Source organism: Mytilus californianus, unplaced genomic scaffold, assembly GCF_021869535.1.
Source record: "Mytilus californianus isolate M0D057914Y unplaced genomic scaffold, xbMytCali1.0.p SCAF_15, whole genome shotgun sequence".
Lineage (NCBI taxonomy): Eukaryota > Metazoa > Mollusca > Bivalvia > Mytilida > Mytilidae > Mytilus > Mytilus californianus.
The window spans coordinates 6,653,755-6,673,363 of record NW_026262637.1 but is presented as its reverse complement, the minus strand read 5'-3'; the positions used below and the strand labels follow the sequence as shown (position 1 = coordinate 6,673,363).

Sequence of the window (19,609 nt, the reverse complement as noted above, 5' to 3'; positions counted from 1 at the left end):
CTCACCTGTGCCCTTGGCAAAACCAACATCCAGGATGTACACAAAGAGCTTATGAAGTAATATTGCATAATAACTATGTCTTATCAATCCCCCATGTGGCGTGACACCTGAAGCGGACAACTTCAAACGAGACCTGAAATAGCGAAACTCAATCACCTGTACCACACACCTGTGATCTATGATGAACTCATGGCATGGCACCCGAGACCCCAACTCTGGATTCCTTATGAAATTGGGTTGAAAGAAGTGTAGTTTGGGGTTGTTAAAAAGTCTTATCTTTACACCTTCTAAGTCTGTGTGTCATTCGAAAAACAGAAAATATCATGTCATTATTCTCTTTAATTATGTTGTTGAATCCTTCGGCATCACACATAATCATTGTTTATCACTGTCATGCGTTTTGTTGGATAATAATCGAAACAAAATTTGCGCTGTAACCATATGTCAATATGAATGAAAGTAACCACTGACGTAGTAGCCTCGTTTTGAGTGACTTCCGGGATGGAAATATGCATATTTGACAGGTCTATAAATTGTTGCATTAAAATACATATTTTACCAAATATTTGACACTTATATTGCTATCGATGTATTTTTGGGCAAAGTTATGTATAAATAAACATTTTGAAACAAAAATTGAAAATCGTGTCATCCTTTAAGGGGAACCACTAGTGGTAGACCAAGGATATTTGGTATGCAGTTGTATTAGCATTTGCACATCTTACAGGTGTAATACCACCAAATCATAGTATGTCACATCCGGTTGCATACGAAAAAGGGTCGAAAAAAATATACCCTTGAATTTGACAGTTGTAGGAAATTAATCCTACATTTCAGTGCAGTAAAAAATTTCTGAGTCATAAACATATATCTTGGGTGTTTCAAAGCACCATTCTTTTTTTATTAGGTGTTTCTATAGAATATTTTGGAAACTTGAGGTTACATGGTTACTAAAGCTTGTACACAGGCAAAAAAGGGGTGAAAATTTGATTGGTTAACTTCCAGTGATGGTTATTATCTTATATGCAATGAAATATTATGTGAAATTTTGACTGTAGTACTGTACAGGATAAAACTTTACTCATGCCAAGTATTTCTTTATTTGAAACAAAAATAAATTCTGCACAATTTTTGGAAAGATTGGAACTTGTTCCAATTCTTTCCTAAGGCACTGGCCTCCAAACAGAAAGTGGACAGATTAGCTACTAAATCTATACACACTGACATATTGTTCCCAAATGTTCTCATGTCTGTGTACATATGCACAAGTGAACTGGAAAAAAATTTGGTTACATCTTAATTTAGAGTATTTTAAATAATAGTCATTACTTTTTTCAATTACTGGCTTAGTTTTTTCTTTTTACTTAAGTGTATTGATACATTAACAGTATGATTGACAACTGTCATGACCAAGGTACAATTAAACACTATGGGTGGGATAATAATTGGAATTCTATATAGACTCCTCCTCCTTAATGCCAATCATAATTGACCAAATGACATAACTTGAGTTTATACATAACATGGCAGACCACTCAATACACAAACTTTGACCTCATTAGTATCTGATATAATTTGATCTATATAGGTCAATCTCTGTCTTCATGTTTAATTGAAACTAACAAATACTAAATGGGGATTTCTTTGATAAAACTTTATACAGATGATAGATTTTTTCCTTTACCTATATATATCTTTTGATTTACACTGCATTAACAAATGATCTGTAAATCATGTTTGAAAGATGACTATGTAAGGAAGGATGCATACAAAATGTAATTGAGATAAGACCAAAATGAAAATCTGTATGAGCAAAGAATCCAAGTGTTGTTGTTTTTCTTGCAAAATCTGTAAATAATTATCTGTAATTAATCCATAGTTTTAATAGGTTACATTTATCAGAGAAGGTCTTGGTATATTTGAATACTGTGAGGTAATATATTTTTTCAATGAAATGAATAAGAATTTGCCTCGAAAGTTAAAAGTCTCCATCTTTGGACAATAGAATAAAAACATCGTATTAAGTTTATTGATGTGAAAATTACCTTTGTCAACCATGCATCTTTATTGTTTTAAGAGTAACAGACATGCCCTCAAACAACCATTCCCAGGTTAATTTTGGGAGATAAAAAAAAGGACTTTTAAGTTTCAAGTCACTTTAACCATTGATCCAAGGTTTACTGAGTCTACAATGATATTTTTTTTAGTAGGTAATTTCTTCTGTTTCAAAAAAATATAAATATTAAGTTGCAATCTAAAAGAAGTTATTATGCAAATTTAGTGACCCACTGACATAGCTCTAATAAGCTAACTTTATTCACTGAAGAATTGTTTATCATTCTAAAAATCTGCAGTAATATAACTAACAAATATGCAATAGTGCTATAGCAAGTTTTTGTTGTCCACCACTACTGCTATGGAAGTGTAAAATATGGTTGAAATTATACACACAATTCTTCCAATCTTTCCATTAGTGATTTTAGATCACTTTGATTTGAAAAGTGTCAATTTAACATAGACTAATAGGGGGAAAACAATGGTGGTATTACACCTTATATCCTTGGAGATTATGGCTTTTTTACTTTGAATATGATACATAGTTAACATGTAAAGCATTGCCATTATAGTTTCAATGTTTGCTTTATACTACAATGTATTAAATTAATGTACAGGTGAGACATATCTCTGAGTCAGCAGTTTATATAACATTGTTGGGAAGCTGTCTCATTGATAAATTTCTCCCTTTTCCTTTTATTTATATTAGTAAATGTGAAATACAAAACTATTATACAATATGATATTTAACATGCCATGATCAGAACAAAAGATGACATGTTTTCTTGGCTGTTATACTTCATACAACTTATAATGTCATTATATTACCATTCTCATATGTTTAAGGTTAGTTAATTTAATGTGTTCACATATAAATATATTTTCTACAACAAAAACAAGAAGCTTTTTTAATGATTTTACTGATTCATTGAAATTGTATCAATCTTTTCTTATCAGTTTTATTTACTGTTTCATAGATAGCTACTGTGATAGATGGCCATGCTGCTACACTTACAAAGAAAACAGAACGAGAAAACTTCTTCATGACAACTCAGGGCATTGTACAGCTAGTGCAAAGGTAATTATTGAAAAGTCGTCATGACAACAAAATACACCATAGACATAGGTAAGTGGTTGTTATTGATAAGTTTTCAGGACAAAACGGCAATTTCTCTACTTTTCACATGCATTCTTCAAGTTTTTTACAGAGATTATACAGTAGCACCTCTAATTTTCTCCCTTTAAGTAACTCTTCAGTTTTTTTGATGGATGCTTTTTGTAAATGTGATTGCTTTTTCCTCATGCATTTTATTTTTAGATTTCTCGAAATGTTGTGATAATTTTGATTATAGAAAGATGAAGGATAGATTTTTAAAGTGTTCTGGATGTTCAAATAAGATAAAAATGCTCTGAGACCATGACAAGTGCTCTCAGTGTAATGTTTGCAAGTAATAGACGAAAGATCATGGTTTTCCAGTAATCAGGAGATACTGTTGATTTGTCTTCAGTTAATATCATTTTATATCTTCAGTTAATATCATTTTATATCTTCAGTTAATATCATTTTATATCTTCAGTTAATATCATTTTATTTCTTCAGTTAATATCATTTTATGTCTTCAGTTAACATCATTTTATGTTCCATGTTTGATTATCATCTACCACGGACATTAGGAACCCTTTTCACAAAAAAATCTTACAAATAAAAAGTTATATTGAAATGTTTATGACTTACGACTGTTTCTACTCATAAGATTTTTGCGAAAAGAGTCGCAGGGCGTTTCTAGTTAATGAGGATGACAAAAATCGTGCAACCTACTGTATTGATTTGTATAATATGTATCGCCTTCACTCACATAGAGTTAATGCATTCTATCTATAACTTAGTGCTCTCAGATATTCTAAAACAGCTGTTATGTGGAACAGTTTTTTAGTTCATTCTAACCATTACAGATACAGAAATGGTATCCGTGGACACATGAAGACAGTTGTTCAGGATTTATTGAAACAGTATCTTAGAGTAGAACAACAGTTCCAACAAGGTTTGTAATGACATATGTAATCTTCAAGTAGCATCAGTAGAGTTTACTGTAAAATAAAATAAGAGCTAGGGACAAGAGATGTGGACATTTGGTCATTAAAAAGTTATCTATTTGCATGGTTACTTTTTTTTTATGAAAAGATGTGACATAAATCTGTTTCAACCGTTTATATATATAACATTGTTGGATAGCTGTTTCATTGATAAACATCTCCCCTTTCCATTTATTTGTGAAAAAGAGATGGGGTATTTTTATGCCCCCGCAACTGAAAGGTGGGGGGCATATTGTTTTATGCCCCGCAACTGAAAGTTGGGGGGCATATTGTTTTACCCCTGTCCGTCCGTCCGTCCTTCCGTCCGTCTGTCCGTCCATCCCTCCCATTATGGGTATATATCTTTTCCAGATAACTCCTACAGTTTGAATGCTAGTAAGTTTTCACTTTGCTGGCTGTTTGTACATATATTGAAGGTGTGCATGTGGTCAGGCTTTTGATTTTTATTAATATTTGCTCTTTTGTGAGATAGTTGAACTTTATCATTTTTGGAGTATATACTTGCATAAGAGGTGCATAGCGTTTCCCAATAACTCCTCCTACAGTGAACCATAGACCTATGTGCTTCCATGCTCAACTTTGTGTATTTTAAAATAACACTTTGCATGGGGGGGGGGGCATCATTTGTGTCTCCCAGACACAATAATATCTCAAAGAAAGTCCTACATTGACTTTGTTATAATACAGTTACTTCAGAGTCGAGTGGGGGAGGGCATCACTTTGTCTAGTTTAAATTCATCTGTATGCTATAGACTTTTCTCAGATAAGTTATCAAATTTTTGTTCAGATAGATTCTTTACAGCCATTGGATACCAGTTTTTTAACTATATAAAACATGTTTACCCTTGTAGGTCATTACGATAAATGTATCACCAAGTTGATGGAGAAGAAAACTGATGACATGTCTGCTGTAGCTGCTAGTATTATATCTCACCTGGCTGTCAGACCTAAAAATAAACTGATAATCCTACTGATTGTAAGTCAACACTTCATGCTAGTTTTATATCTCACCTGGCTGTCAGACCTAAAAATAAACTGATAATCCTACTGATTGTAAGTCAACACTTCATGCTAGTATTATATCTCACTTGGCTGTCAGACCTAAAAATAAACTGATAATCCTACTGATTGTAAGTCAACACTTCATGCTAGTATTATATCTCACTTGGCTGTCAGACCTAAAAATAAACTGATAATCCTACTGATTGTAAGTCAACACTTCATGCTTGTATTATATCTCACTTGGCTGTCAGACCTAAAAATAAACTGATAATCCTACTGATTGTAAGTCAACACTTCATGCTAGTATTATATCTCACCTGGCTGTCAGACCTAAAAATAAACTGATAATCCTACTGATTGTAAGTCAACACTTCATGCTAGTATTATATCTCACCTGGCTGTCAGACCTAAAAATAAACTGATAATCCTACTGATTGTAAGTCAACACTTCATGACAGTGTTATATATTTGGCTGTCAGACCTAAAAATAAACTGATAATCCTACTGATTGTAAGTCAACACTTCATGCTAGTATTATATCTCACTTGGCTGTCAGACCTAAAAATAAACTGATAATCCTACTGATTGTAAGTCAACACTTCATGCTTGTATTATATCTCACTTGGCTGTCAGACCTAAAAATAAACTGATAATCCTACTGATTGTAAGTCAACACTTCATGCTAGTATTATATCTCACCTGGCTGTCAGACCTAAAAATAAACTGATAATCCTACTGATTGTAAGTCAACACTTCATGCTAGTATTATATCTCACCTGGCTGTCAGACCTAAAAATAAACTGATAATCCTACTGATTGTAAGTCAACACTTCATGCTAGTATTATATCTCACCTGGCTGTCAGACCTAAAAATAAACTGATAATCCTACTGATTATAAGTCAACACTTCATGCTAGTATTATATCTCACCTGGCTGTCAGACCTAAAAATAAACTGATAATCCTACTGATTGTAAGTCAACACTTCATGCTAGTATTATATCTCACCTGGCTGTCAGACCTAAAAATAAACTGATAATCCTACTGATTATAAGTCAACACTTCATGCTAGTATTATATCTCACCTGGCTGCCAGACCTAAAAATAAACTGATAATCCTACTGATTGTAACATGTGTAAGTCAACACTTCATGACAGTGTTATATATTTGGCTGTCAGACCTAAAATAAACTGATAATCCTACTGATTATAAGTCAACACTTCATGCTAGTATTATATCTCACTTGGCTGTCAGACCTTTGATAGAAATAGAGCTACCAGATGATAAGCTCCATTCACTCAGAACATGCCAATCAAAACCCATAGCCTGGATTTGTGACATTTTGTAATTGTATAAAGAGTTACGGCTCTAGCGAATTGGCAAGTTTGATTATGGGGAGGCCCTGAATTAATCGTGTTATGTCAGACCTTTAAATAGACCAAATAATGCCAGTTGTAAGTAATCACTTTATGACAGTATCAGATCACATCTGTGTGTCAAAGTTGAAGATAAACCAGTCATCATGCTAATAGTTAGTCAACACTTCATGACGGTATTACTTGATTGTCAAACCTATAGAATGAATTAACAAGTTGATTGAAGTTAACACAAATTTCACAAAGACCTTTTAAAGAATAGTCTGATGAACATGCTAATTGTAAGTCCACAGAAAATTCACAGAGACCTTTCAATAAATGTTTAGACAAGCAATAAAGAGACAGCTCAAAATGTGATTATATCAAGTATTTTAAAAACTGGTTATTTCCTTGATATTTCCACCACATGAGCCTTAAACCTTTTGGTGTACATATATCTAGATGCCAAGGAAGAATTAAAACATCATTTGAATTTGTTTTTAAGGAACATTTATTTGGCAAAGAACCAGGCTTGACAGATGACTTGGCTTCCATCTTAACAGAACTGACCACCCTTAACAGACAAGACAATAGCAGTGTAGCACTCAGAGCCAGACAGGTACATATAGTTCAGATTTGTTGTCTGTGAGATACTTTTGCAGATACAACAGGCGTTAGATGTGAGATAGATTATGTTATTGTGGAATGGTTTTCACACTGATAGCTGTATCTTATCAGATGCATTCCGCACACTGCATGTGAAGAAACATCTTCGCTAGCCAAGGGTTACGATCCAGTCCCCTCCTCTCCACCCTTGGCAGATTAAGATAAAATATAGGATCCATGAGATAATGACTTCCATTGGTCTCAGTTGTAACTGGCTGCATCAAATCAAAAAGCACCTTTAAGATGGTAGAAAATGTAATAGCCACATGCTGAATGTGCAACATAGTTTTACCCCCAAAACACGACGACATTTAGTGACAATTTAACAGGCCATAATCTTGCCGGCGAAATGACGATTTAAGTCGCCAAAGAATTTTGAAAATCGCTAAATCTCGCCAGCCGACTGACTTCATAGCGAAGTCAAATCGCTATCAAAATCGGTAAAAGGGAGACAACTTGTGATTGACAAGTCTCACAGGTAAAAAAAATGGCGGCTGACAAGGAAAATCGAGATTTTCGAAACGACCCAGGACTAATACTGTCAACGATCAAATTAAATAAATACAACGGCGACTTTGAACATCCTCGGATATAACTTTCAAAACTGTTCAAACGGAAAACTGACCGTATGTTTAAGTTATCATTATACGATGATTTTCATCTGAGGATGTTGCGTAATCACTCAGCTGATTTGTTTTATTTTTATTACTTACACGAGTCGATCAATTTTACTATTCGGTAGGTTAAAGGTGGGAATTAACGGTAGATTTATTATATTCATTGAATAAAAATTGAAATATAAAAGGTAGAAAGACAGCTGATGGATAATGTGATTGCAAACGTATGACACTCGACCAGATTGTGATCAGCAGTGGATTTTTTCTCATGACCACTTCGTTGATATGGATGATATTTCAAAAAAATTATAGAAATTAGCTCTTTATCGGATAATTAATATGCGATTGAAAGATATTTTCATTCATAGACTTACAATCTTTAACGATAATCTCAATTTACAACTAACACAATGTCCTGGACATTCAATAATGATTTACAAAATAATGACAAGTGGTGATGTAAATTAAATTCCCAGTCATGTAAAATTCATCAGGTAAACTGGGGATCATATTTTTCTGAAGTTTTAAAAATAAATTGAGGCAGATGCACATGAATTTAATGCATCAAAATCATGATAATATTACTAGGCTACTCCCTCATGTCCCAATCAACAAATTTTATTTAGAACAGTTCAACACAATGGTATCAATAAATAAATAACAACTATAAATTGTCTAAACCTTTTTATTAAGAACTTTCTATATATACATGGTGTACAATAACATATGAAAAAACTGCAAGTATATCTTTTATTGAAGTTAAAACAATTTCCTTAGTGATAATCATGAAAACACGATGCAACCGAAACGGTAATGGAATCTCACTTCTCCAAGAAATTGACCACTTCTCCCGTCTCTCTCATGGAAGGAGAAGTCACTTCTCCCTCTTCAAAATCCTAGATTAGGCCCTGCAATTTAATAGAAGTTCTTGGGTATGTTTCTTGCGCAAATGTTGGAATGTGAACGTATATTTTCGGTTCCAGCTTTACGAAGTTTGTAAATACTAGACACAACCATTTTTACACCTCCACACTAAAGAGAGTTCAAGTGTTGCCATTGGTCAAGAATGATGTAGTAGGAATAGGTGTGACTTTTATCTACCGGTAGAAAGCGCAACATTGTGATAACAAATGTTGGCTTAATCTGCCAAAGGTGGATAGAAGAGGACTGGATCGTAACCCTTGGCTAGAGAAGATGGTGAACAAAGAAAAGAAAAATAAAGAGAATTTTATTTTAGTTTGGACTGTATGAAGGAGTATGACTAGTGGTCTGTAAATATATCAACAACTATAATTTTCTTATACTTTGCCAAAATGTAGAATTAACCATGCTTTAAAAATAAATATGATAAAAATTATGGGTCACCATGCTATTTTTCAAGGCTCAGGTCATGCAAAATTCATAGATTATTCATGAAAAAGCACTTTTTTTGTAAATAAAAGAAATCTATGAGATAGAATTTTGAAATAGAATATGAGAAGATAGGTTTTATGATATGCTTTAAAAATTTGTAATAAAAAAAAAATGATGTCACCAAAACTTGTCTTTTTGCTATAATTAAAAAATGAAAATTTCATTAACATTCCTTTATAAATTCCTTTATAAACATTACCTATAAGAGTTATCTCCCCTTAAATAGATAAGCTGATAAATTGCTTGGAACAAAACAAATATTTGGTATTTGTTAAAAGAGTGATAATAATGCAATAAATCACTTATTTTTCTCTTTATTTCAATAAACAGTCATACACATTAATTGCCAATCTGTCTCAAAACTAGCAGATTGAAGCAAAGAACTAGACCGACTGTGTACTACTATTTTACATTCCAAGATGGCGTATACAAGTAATTTACCTTAAATGAAATGAAACAATACAGTTACTTTAAGTGGTTTAGTTGTGCATTTGTATGTTTTGTTACTTTTATTAATCTTCTCTGTAACTTTATAGAAAATCTGTATTGGACACCTAGAAGATGGCTCACATGTTTTTATATTGTATCAACAAACATAATTTTTTATTTTAATATAATTTTGATAATTCCATTCAATCTTGATTTCTACCCAAGAAGGCAGAGAGTTTTTGAGTGAACCACCAATACTTATAAAACTTGATGTTATAAACTAATTTAATTTTTATTCTGTATTTTGTAGGTACTGATAGCAGCACATCTTCCACCTTATGAACTGAGACACAATCAGATGGAGTCGATTTTCCTGTCCGCTATTGACATGTATGGTCCAGAATACAACCCTGATAACTTACAGGTATTCATACAGTACTTTCAAATTTAAAGTTTTTTTCAAACTTGTAATTAGACTGTTGTAGACTCGTTATTGTGAAAATTTAGCAGGAAGATATTTGAAAACAAATAATTTTGATGTAGGAAGATGCAGTAAATAGTTAAATTAACTCATTGAAAGATATATTTGTCTCAAAATCAAGATTATTTAGCAAGTTCTTTTTTTTCTCCATTTATGAAACTCATATGTGACCTCAAAAGACTTTTAAAAAAACAAAAATTTACCTCGAATACTGTGAAAATGTATATCAATATAAAAATAAATGTTGGGTCAACATAAAAATTCTAATATGACTACCTATATATTGTCAACCAGTATAATCACAGTATATCTACTTTTATACAAAATTGGCTGTTCCGCTTTACACCCACATTATTTGTACGAAAATGAAAACAAATCTATGGCTGCCATGAATTATTTCTTAATCAGTCTGACAACAACCAAAAGATACAACCAGACAAGGAATGCTCAGTACACAATATTTACTATAGGTTTCTATTACAGTTTTCTTGTTACTCTACTTCAAGTGAATCATACTTTTAATTTCAGTGTACGAATCTACTGCAAAACAATGACATATATGATGTAATCAGTTTATTTGTTCAGTTTTTATATATACAGTAAAACCTAATTAAAAAAACGTTTTTTTTTCTGCCTGCTACTTTCTCTTTTTATTAAATTAGATGACAAACAGTTCAAATCACAGACAGTGATAATTTATCATGAGTGAAATTTTACATTGTCAAATTTTATTTGGCTGTTATTTGTCATTAAAGATAAATTACAAAAAAATCAAATCTCAGCTACGATTGTTTTAATTTATCATAAGTAAAATTTTCACAAATATATTTTGATTGAATTTTACTGTATATTTATTCTAACAGAAAATTTTATTTTAAATAGTTGTGTTTCTGTTAAAAGATTTGTATGTTATCTTTCTATTTTCTGAATTTTTAGAAAGCATAGCTTTTTTTTATCAAGGGCTGGTCAACAAATAAATGTATGGGGTCAGAAGACACTTTAGTATAGCCTGCCATGCACAGAGTAATTGATGATACCATTTTATTGTTCAGGCTGTTGGTCTGAAATAACCATAACCCATCAAATTTTGATAGAATTGTCTTCAGATCCTTGTAAGCAAAGGGTGGACACAGAATATGTATCTGTATCAGATTGCATGTATAGATAATACATTTGTACATGTATTAGACTGTTAAATACAACCACAAGGCAAAAAAGCGCTTCGGACGCACGAAATTATTAAACGTGTTGTTTTCAATTTCTTAAAGTGTTTTCTGATGATTTTGTGGTGTCAAAGTTGAATAAAAAAACCAGCATGTGCATGCCTATTCTGTTCAGAAAAAGGAAATATAGAATTAACAAGGGGTATTTCTAGATTTAAGTTTTATTTAGTCATTTCAGGATTTAAGATACGAAACCATAAAAACTGTAATAATGGAAGAGTTTTAATGTCCCATGTTAATTATGTGGGGAATGTGAGCTTGCTCTGTAAAAGTTCTTTTGTTTATAAATAATTTGAATTAAAATATTATAAGTTTTAGCTTTCGATGATTAAGTGAATGAGGTCTCAGCTGTTAATATCATCAATGATATATTTTCAATGACTACTATGCTATTTAGGGTTAAAAGGTGCAAGTTCTAGAATTAAATGTATAGATTTGATGATACACATTATGTACAATGTTGTTTTTTTTCGGTAAAAGGAAATTTAAAAGCAAAAAAGGGAATGAATATTCTAATTTGAACTAAAACAAACAATCAAAATTATGTCTCTATTAATTTTTCCTGAGAAGTGGAAGAAGTAAGTGTATTTTTATGGAACAAAATAAAAGGAATACAATAATGTTTCAGCCATTCTGAAATTTTGGTAGAAAAAGTTTGATACAACGGCAGTTAAGTGAATGTGCAATTTTAAAATGGTCAGATGTACACATATGTATAACATTGATTATTTAATCAAACCAGAATGATGTAGAGCTATGTTTTTGTTTCAGAAAATAATTTATGCTGAGACTGCAATCTATGATGTTCTACAGGATTTTTTCTGGCATTCTAACTCCCTTGTCAGAATGGCAGCTTTAGAAGTAAGTAAATGTAGATTTATTAGGAATAAATTATGTGTTACTGGTAGATTAGGACAGTTGAGACTAAATTACTAAAGTACTCTTATTCTACAGAATATTAAACATAACACTATACAAATTGGTGGCTTAGTTATCTGACTGATGTAGCCATTTTCACCAAATATGTGTGACCAGGTGGAATAAAAGGAATAACCAGCTTTTGATGAATTGAATACAAACTTTTAAATAGTTTATTAATTATACTAAAGAAGGCAATGACAGATCTTTTACTGCTGGCTACGGCTCATAATGTTGCTTTTGACCTGACCTATGCCTCATAGATAATAGAGATAAAAATCACAGTATAAATAATCAAAATACAAGGTCAAACTAGCCAGTTCCAGATAAAACAACTATTGAGAAAAGTAGTTTGTCCAATAGCCTATAGCGAGACAAAATCAAATATTTTACATACTTTTTTGTATATTTCAGTTAATTAACCAACCCAATCTCTTTCTTTAATTTAAGTCTATCTAAAGCAGGAAGTGTTACAAAGGTGTTTTAACATCCTCAGATTTTGGAAGTTCAATTAATATTTTATCGTGCGTAAGTGATCAAGCATCTGCATTGTTTTTATATTTGGCTTGTCTATATTTCACATCAGAATTAAAAACTGCTAATTTTGACAACCATTTTTGTTCATGTGCACTTAGTTTTGATGTTTGTAGATAACACAATGGCTATTTTCTGTGTACACTGTAAATTTTGATCCAAGCTAATAATCTATAAATTTCTACTATAATTGTCCATTTTACACTCATTTGGTCTGAAGGCACAACTTGTGTATGCAACAAAACGCAATTGTCAATTGACATAATAAAATTGAGATAAAGCTGCACCCAATCCTTGCATACTTACATAACTTAATATTGGAGTGGTTACTAAGTGTTCTTTCAGGGTATCGAAAGCAGTCTGACAATCACTATTTCATTCCTTGCCAATTAATTTTCATGAATGAGGAGTAAATTTTTCAGCCAATTTATGCAAAGGTGCAGCAATTTTGCTGAATCCCTGTGTAAATCGACGATAATATTTCCTAAACCCAAGAAAAACTTTAACTTCCTCACCATTTTAGGTATTTCAAAATCTTGAACTGCACTTATCTTATCTGGATCTGTATGAATTCCTTCATCTGAAACAATGTGACCCAAATAGTGGACTTCTCGTTTGAAAAAATGTCATTTTGAATGATTGAGCTTTAAACCATGTACTCTTAATCTTTTGGAAACAACTTCTTATTATTTCAAATTCTCTTCTATTTTTGCATAGTTTATAATAATGTTACTAAGAAGACTGATAAAATGTTAAGAATCTTTTCTCGAAAAACAATGTTGCATCAAATGCTGGAATGTTGCAGTTGCATTGCATGATCCGAACAGCATTCGAAGATATTTGTAATTCCAAGCGGTGTTGTAAAAGCAGTTTTCTCGATATCATCTTCATGCATTGCCATGATTTGTAACCACTGGGAAAATCCACTGTGGAAAATAACTTTGCTCCACTTAAAGCATCGAATGATTCCTCAACACGTGAAATAATTGTAAAATAATGATAGGGTCATCGAATTCGTTTTTACGGTAAGCATCATTCAAAGTGGTGTTCTATGCGAAAAAATACCACAAAACGTCGAAATAATCATAACATCATCGACTTGCAGGCCGTAAATCGTTAATTTTTTATTTTTTTCACTACCACCTTGGTAACAGATTGATTATTGGACAAAAAACGAAGTCAGTGACCATATAATTATTTTATATCATTAAAACGGAAATTTATGTATCAACAACATATAGTTTTTTAAGAAAAATCTATGTATTAGAAATTAGAGATTTGATGATTTTAAGACAAATTTAAGAAGATTTTCACCGATTTTATATGCTTTCTTTACAAATGTTCACCTATTTTGAAAGAATTCAATCAGTAAAATTTCAGATAATATTTAAAGAGATAAATGCATTATTTTTCAAATTTCAGTAATAGTCCAAGGTTGTATACAAAATTTTAGCAAAATCTGTGACATAGCCCATTTACTGTTCCTTGACCTTATCTCAAAAGATTGGTATGAGGCACAAAAATAACTAACATAAAACAATAGACATCAAGCATCGAAATAAGAGTAGTCACAGTTACTGAAAGCTAGTTCAAGGTCAATTACAACTAAAAAATAAATCATGTTCCCCAGACTTACATATCAATCAGGACACATCCAACAGATTTAGTGTAAAGTCGTCTTAAACAGTCTGAGAAATGCATTTCCTTGTGCAATACCAAAATATAAGTGACCAGTATTGACAGGATGAAGGATATTGAGTTCTCATAACTGTAAATAAATAGCAATATATATTTAGTTTTGTTTTAATTTTTTTTTAACAAAATCATTGTAAGTACCAATAAAGACAGTATTTAAAGATTTCACTACCATGTTAAATTGATAACTTTTAAGAATAAGCTTATTCAAAGGTGTGTATATTTTAGGTGTATATAAGAAGAGCTTACATTACCTATGATGTGTATATTTTAGGTGTATATAAGAAGAGCTTACATTGCCTATGATGTAAATTGTGTACAGCATTGTGAAATAGATGAGGATTTATGTATAGTTGAGTTTAAGTTTTTACTTCCCCGATCTCATCCTAACAGGTTAGTAGTTCTTGAGTATTGGTATTGATTTATATGCACATTGTACTGATTTGTTTAAGCATAGTAAATTTCAAATATTTACATAATGTTTTAGAACTTCAGTATCTAGATAACAAGGAAGTTATGTAGTCTATAAATAGCTCCCCACAAATTCTATTTATTGTGATATTTTATCAAAATTCACTGTTTCACCTCTCCAATCCTTTTTCCGTGTTAAGCAAACTTTATATTTTTTAAACTCATGAATTCAAAGTACATCTCTGACAAAACAGATTTTATAACTTTTGCTATTTATTCTACAACTTATGTTTTTAGGTCTTTCAACTCGTACAAAAATCCAGAGATAATATTTCCAAACAAAACATATTTTTCAAATGATTTAAAGATAAAAGATGTATAGATCTGTATATTTCTGTCATTTTAGATGTGATACACACTTTCTCTTTAGAAGGAAAATTGCTAAAAAAAAAACCAGCAGAACTTATTTTTGAATCCAACAAACTGATGTTCTAAGATTATCTTTTTAATTTATGTAATCTACCATTATGCACATTCTATACTAATGCTAAGAAGAGACTTGTTATTTCTAGAATACTTACTTTTAGCTATTCTATACTCAGGAAGTTTAAGTTACAATGTTTAAGCCCTACTGTAGCTGATATGTACAAGAATATTTACCTAGCTTTTTATTTAGGAGCTCTCAAATTCCAAAAATTCTTTGTTTGATTCAAAATAATATGCCTGATTAGAAACATGAGCCACATCAACACAGACTATATATTTTTATATGGAGATACAGCATGTTGCATTAAAATGTCTCCTACTAACTTTACTAAAACATTTCAGACATGACAGTTTATTATTTGAGGGATACTTTTATCCACCAGCTAGGTTTGTACTTCTCTGTCAGGGTTTGTTCAGGCAAAACACTTTTCCTTAGCATGGCTGCTTTGTATGTTTATTATTTTTTTGAAGCAATATTCCACTTGATTTTTCTCAATCAGATCTATCTGTTACTTAAAGTATTCTTTAAAGGATTTTCCATTTCTTGTTGTTTTTCAACATAGGTTATTCTGTTACTTCACATATATTTGGAATTTTCTTGATTGAAACACAATCCAGTTTGATACATTTATTGAAAGGGGTCTTTGTATTCATTACAGTAAGTCTTTTCCCCTTTAATTTTTTTAGTTATAATTTAGCCCTAAGGAGTGTTGAAAAAGGGGGGACAGAAGGGGGCAGTAGAAAATAGGGAGCTTTCTGATAAGAATATGATAAATACAATGTCTGTCTTAAAGCAGAAATATGTTTAGATATATAATTATTGTGAATGGAAATATTGTAGTTCATAGGATATACTATAAAGTATAAATACTGTATTGGGTTTAAATTAATGGCATTTATACATGAAATGGAGTTATTTGTAAGTTTTAAAGGAAAATTGTCTTGCATGAGTAGATCCTTTATGTTGCTTTCATTAATTGCTAAATTAATTTCATCAAATTCATTTTTCATTTTGTTTCCTGTGAATAAGAAATGAAACAAATTAGGAATTTATTTTTAGGGTTTTTCATTTTTATTAAAATGTTCTAAGATAACTGTCAATGAAGTTAAAATTCTTCATGAAATTGAAGGGGATGTCCCTTATGAACATAGTTCTTTGAAATTAACGTACTCAAACTTAAACTAAACCCAAATCATATGGCATCTCAGTAAATTTTGAATTGGCAAGTTTTTTAAAGGGGTACTAGCTACATATTAGATAAAAAAAATAAAATATGACAGTGTTATTGATATACAGACAGTTCTTTATGACCATGCAATCTACAGTCCGTCTATAATGACTGACAGTGTAATTGATATACATCCAGTTCTTTATGACCATGTAATCTACAGTCTGTCTACAATGACTGACAGTGTAATTGATATACAGCCAGTTCTTTATGACCATGCAATCTACAGTCCGTCTATAATGACTGACAGTGTAATTGATATACAGCCAGTTCTTTATGACCATGCAATCTACAGTCTGTCTTTAATGATTGACAGTGTAATTAATACACAGACAATTCTTTATGACCATGCAATCTACAATCTGTCTTTAATGACTAACTGTGTAATTAATACACAGGCAATTCTTTATGACTGTGTAATCTACTATCTGTCTTTAATGACTGACAGTGTAATTAATATACAGACAATTCTTTATGACTGTGTAATCTACAATCTGTCTTTAATGACTGACAGTGTAATTAATATACAGACAATTCTTTATGACAGTGTAATCTACAATCTGTCTTTAATGACTGACAGTGTAATTAATATACAGACAATTCTTTATGACTGTGTAATCTACAATCTGTCTTTAATGACTGACAGTGTAATTAATATACAGACAATTCTTTATGACTGTGTAATCTACAGTTTGTTTATAATGACTGACAGTGTAATTGATATACATCCAGTTCTTTATGACCATGTAATCTACAGTCTGTCTATAATGACTGACAGTGTAATTAATATACATGCAGTTCTTTATGACCATGCAATCTACAGTCCGTCTATAATGACTGACAGTGTAATTGATATACAGCCAGTTCTTTATGACCATGCAATCTACAGTCTGTCTATAATGATTGACAGTGTAATTAATACACAGACAATTCTTTATGACCATGCAATCTACAATCTGTCTTTAATGACTAACTGTGTAATTAATACACAGGCAATTCTCTATGACTGTGTAATCTACTATCTGTCTTTAATGACTGACAGTGTAATTAATATACAGACAATTCTTTATGACTGTGTAATCTACAATCTGTCTTTAATGACTGACAGTGTAATTAATATACAGACAATTCTTTATGACAGTATAATCTACAATCTGTCTTTAATGACTGACAGTGTAATTAATATACAGACAATTCTTTATGACTGTGTAATCTACAGTTTGTTTATAATGACTGACAGTGTAATTGATATACATCCAGTTCTTTATGACCATGTAATCTACAGTCTGTCTATAATGACTGACAGTGTAATTAATATACATGCAGTTCTTTATGACCATGCAATCTACAGTCCGTCTATAATGACTGACAGTGTAATTGATATACAGCCAGTTCTTTATGACCATGCAATCTACAGTCTGTCTATAATGATTGACAGTGTAATTAATACACAGACAATTCTTTATGACCATGCAATCTACAATCTGTCTTTAATGACTAACTGTGTAATTAATACACAGGCAATTCTCTATGACTGTGTAATCTACTATCTGTCTTTAATGACTGACAGTGTAATTAATATACAGACAATTCTTTATGACTGTGTAATCTACAATCTGTCTTTAATGACTGACAGTGTAATTAATATACAGACAATTCTTTATGACAGTATAATCTACAATCTGTCTTTAATGACTGACAGTGTAATTAATATACAGACAATTCTTTATGACTGTGTAATCTACAATCTGTCTTTAATGACTGACAGTGTAATTAATATACAGACAATTCTTTATGACTGTGTAATCTACAGTTTGTTTATAATGACTGACAGTGTAAATAATATACAGACAGTTCTTTATGACAGTGCAATCTACAGTCTGTCTATAGTGACTGACAGTGTAATTAATATACAGACAATTCTTTATGACCGTGCAATCTACAGTCTGTCTATAATGACTGACAGTGTAATTACTATACAGGCAATTCTTTATGGCTGGGCAATCTACAGTCTGTCTATAATGACTGACAGTGTACTTAATATACAGCAAGTTCTTTATGACCATGTAATCTACAATCTGTCTATAATGACTGACTGTAATTAATATACAGCCAGTTCTTTATGACAACGCAATCTAAAATCTGTCTATATTGACTGACAGTGTAATTGATATGCAGACAATTCTTATGACCGTGCAATCTACAATCTGTCTTTTATGATGTCATGATCACTCATCTGAACTATGCATGTAATACAATAACCTGCATGATGTGGCTATCAGCATACAGATGTGGCTATCAGTATACCGACGTGGCTATCAGTATACGGATGTGGCTACTCATTAGTTTGGAAACTTGTTGTATATAAAGTGGATGTTCTGTTGTACATTTGCATGCTCAGTTTACTTGTTAATTTAGTTCAGAATCTATATTAGCTTTAATCTGTTTGATATGTATTGTAGTTATTGTTAAACTTATCAATAATAATTGTGGAATAAAGGTCATTGTATTTATTTATTTCTCACTATGAAGGAGAATTTATTAAATGTGAAGATCAGACTTGGTCAGCAGTTAACTAGTTTTAAAATGCTAGAATACAGAATTGTGTGTAAATAATTCTGCATATGAGAAAAGTAATTGATATCATTGGATAAAGATTGATATTACAATGTGTATATGTACAGGGGATGTTTACAGTTTGGAAATGTAAGATAGTTGGTACTCAATTAATCATAAAGAACTACTAAACTAATCTCTCTGACAAGTTCACGTCATTTGGACTGGTGCCTATTTGTCTCATTTGCAATCATACCACATTTCCTTTTTTATAAGGTTAACAATTTGATGGTAACTATATATATGCACCAATATAATAAGTTAATCTCATCAGCATTTATGTTAATGGCATGCTACTTTTACTAGAGATATGGCTGCATTATCAAGGTAAGAAAAGCATTGTGGAGGAAAATCAACACTTTATTCTCATGCACTGCTATAAAGT

General features: G+C 31.5%; 1 protein-coding gene across 11 annotated transcripts in view; it reads left to right on the top strand.

The window, feature by feature from the left end:
* The window catches only part of LOC127725284 (acetyl-CoA carboxylase-like), a 97,425-nt gene that overhangs the window by 31,772 nt on the left and 46,044 nt on the right, over positions 1 to 19,609 (top strand). For 9 of the 11 annotated variants that reach the window (XM_052232179.1, XM_052232177.1, XM_052232178.1 and 6 more), the window contains 8 exons: positions 3,033 to 3,133; positions 4,009 to 4,097; positions 5,001 to 5,125; positions 7,012 to 7,125; positions 9,942 to 10,055; positions 12,107 to 12,196; positions 14,757 to 14,875; positions 15,722 to 15,766. In XM_052232179.1, coding sequence (XP_052088139.1) covers positions 3,033 to 3,133; positions 4,009 to 4,097; positions 5,001 to 5,125; positions 7,012 to 7,125; positions 9,942 to 10,055; positions 12,107 to 12,196; positions 14,757 to 14,875; positions 15,722 to 15,766 — 797 coding nt within the window. Of the gene's footprint in view, positions 1 to 3,032; positions 3,134 to 4,008; positions 4,098 to 5,000; positions 5,126 to 7,011; positions 7,126 to 9,941; positions 10,056 to 12,106; positions 12,197 to 14,756; positions 14,876 to 15,721; positions 15,767 to 19,530; positions 19,552 to 19,609 lie in introns of all 11 variants that reach the window. The other 2 variants (XM_052232180.1, XM_052232182.1) reach the window with 2 other exon arrangements.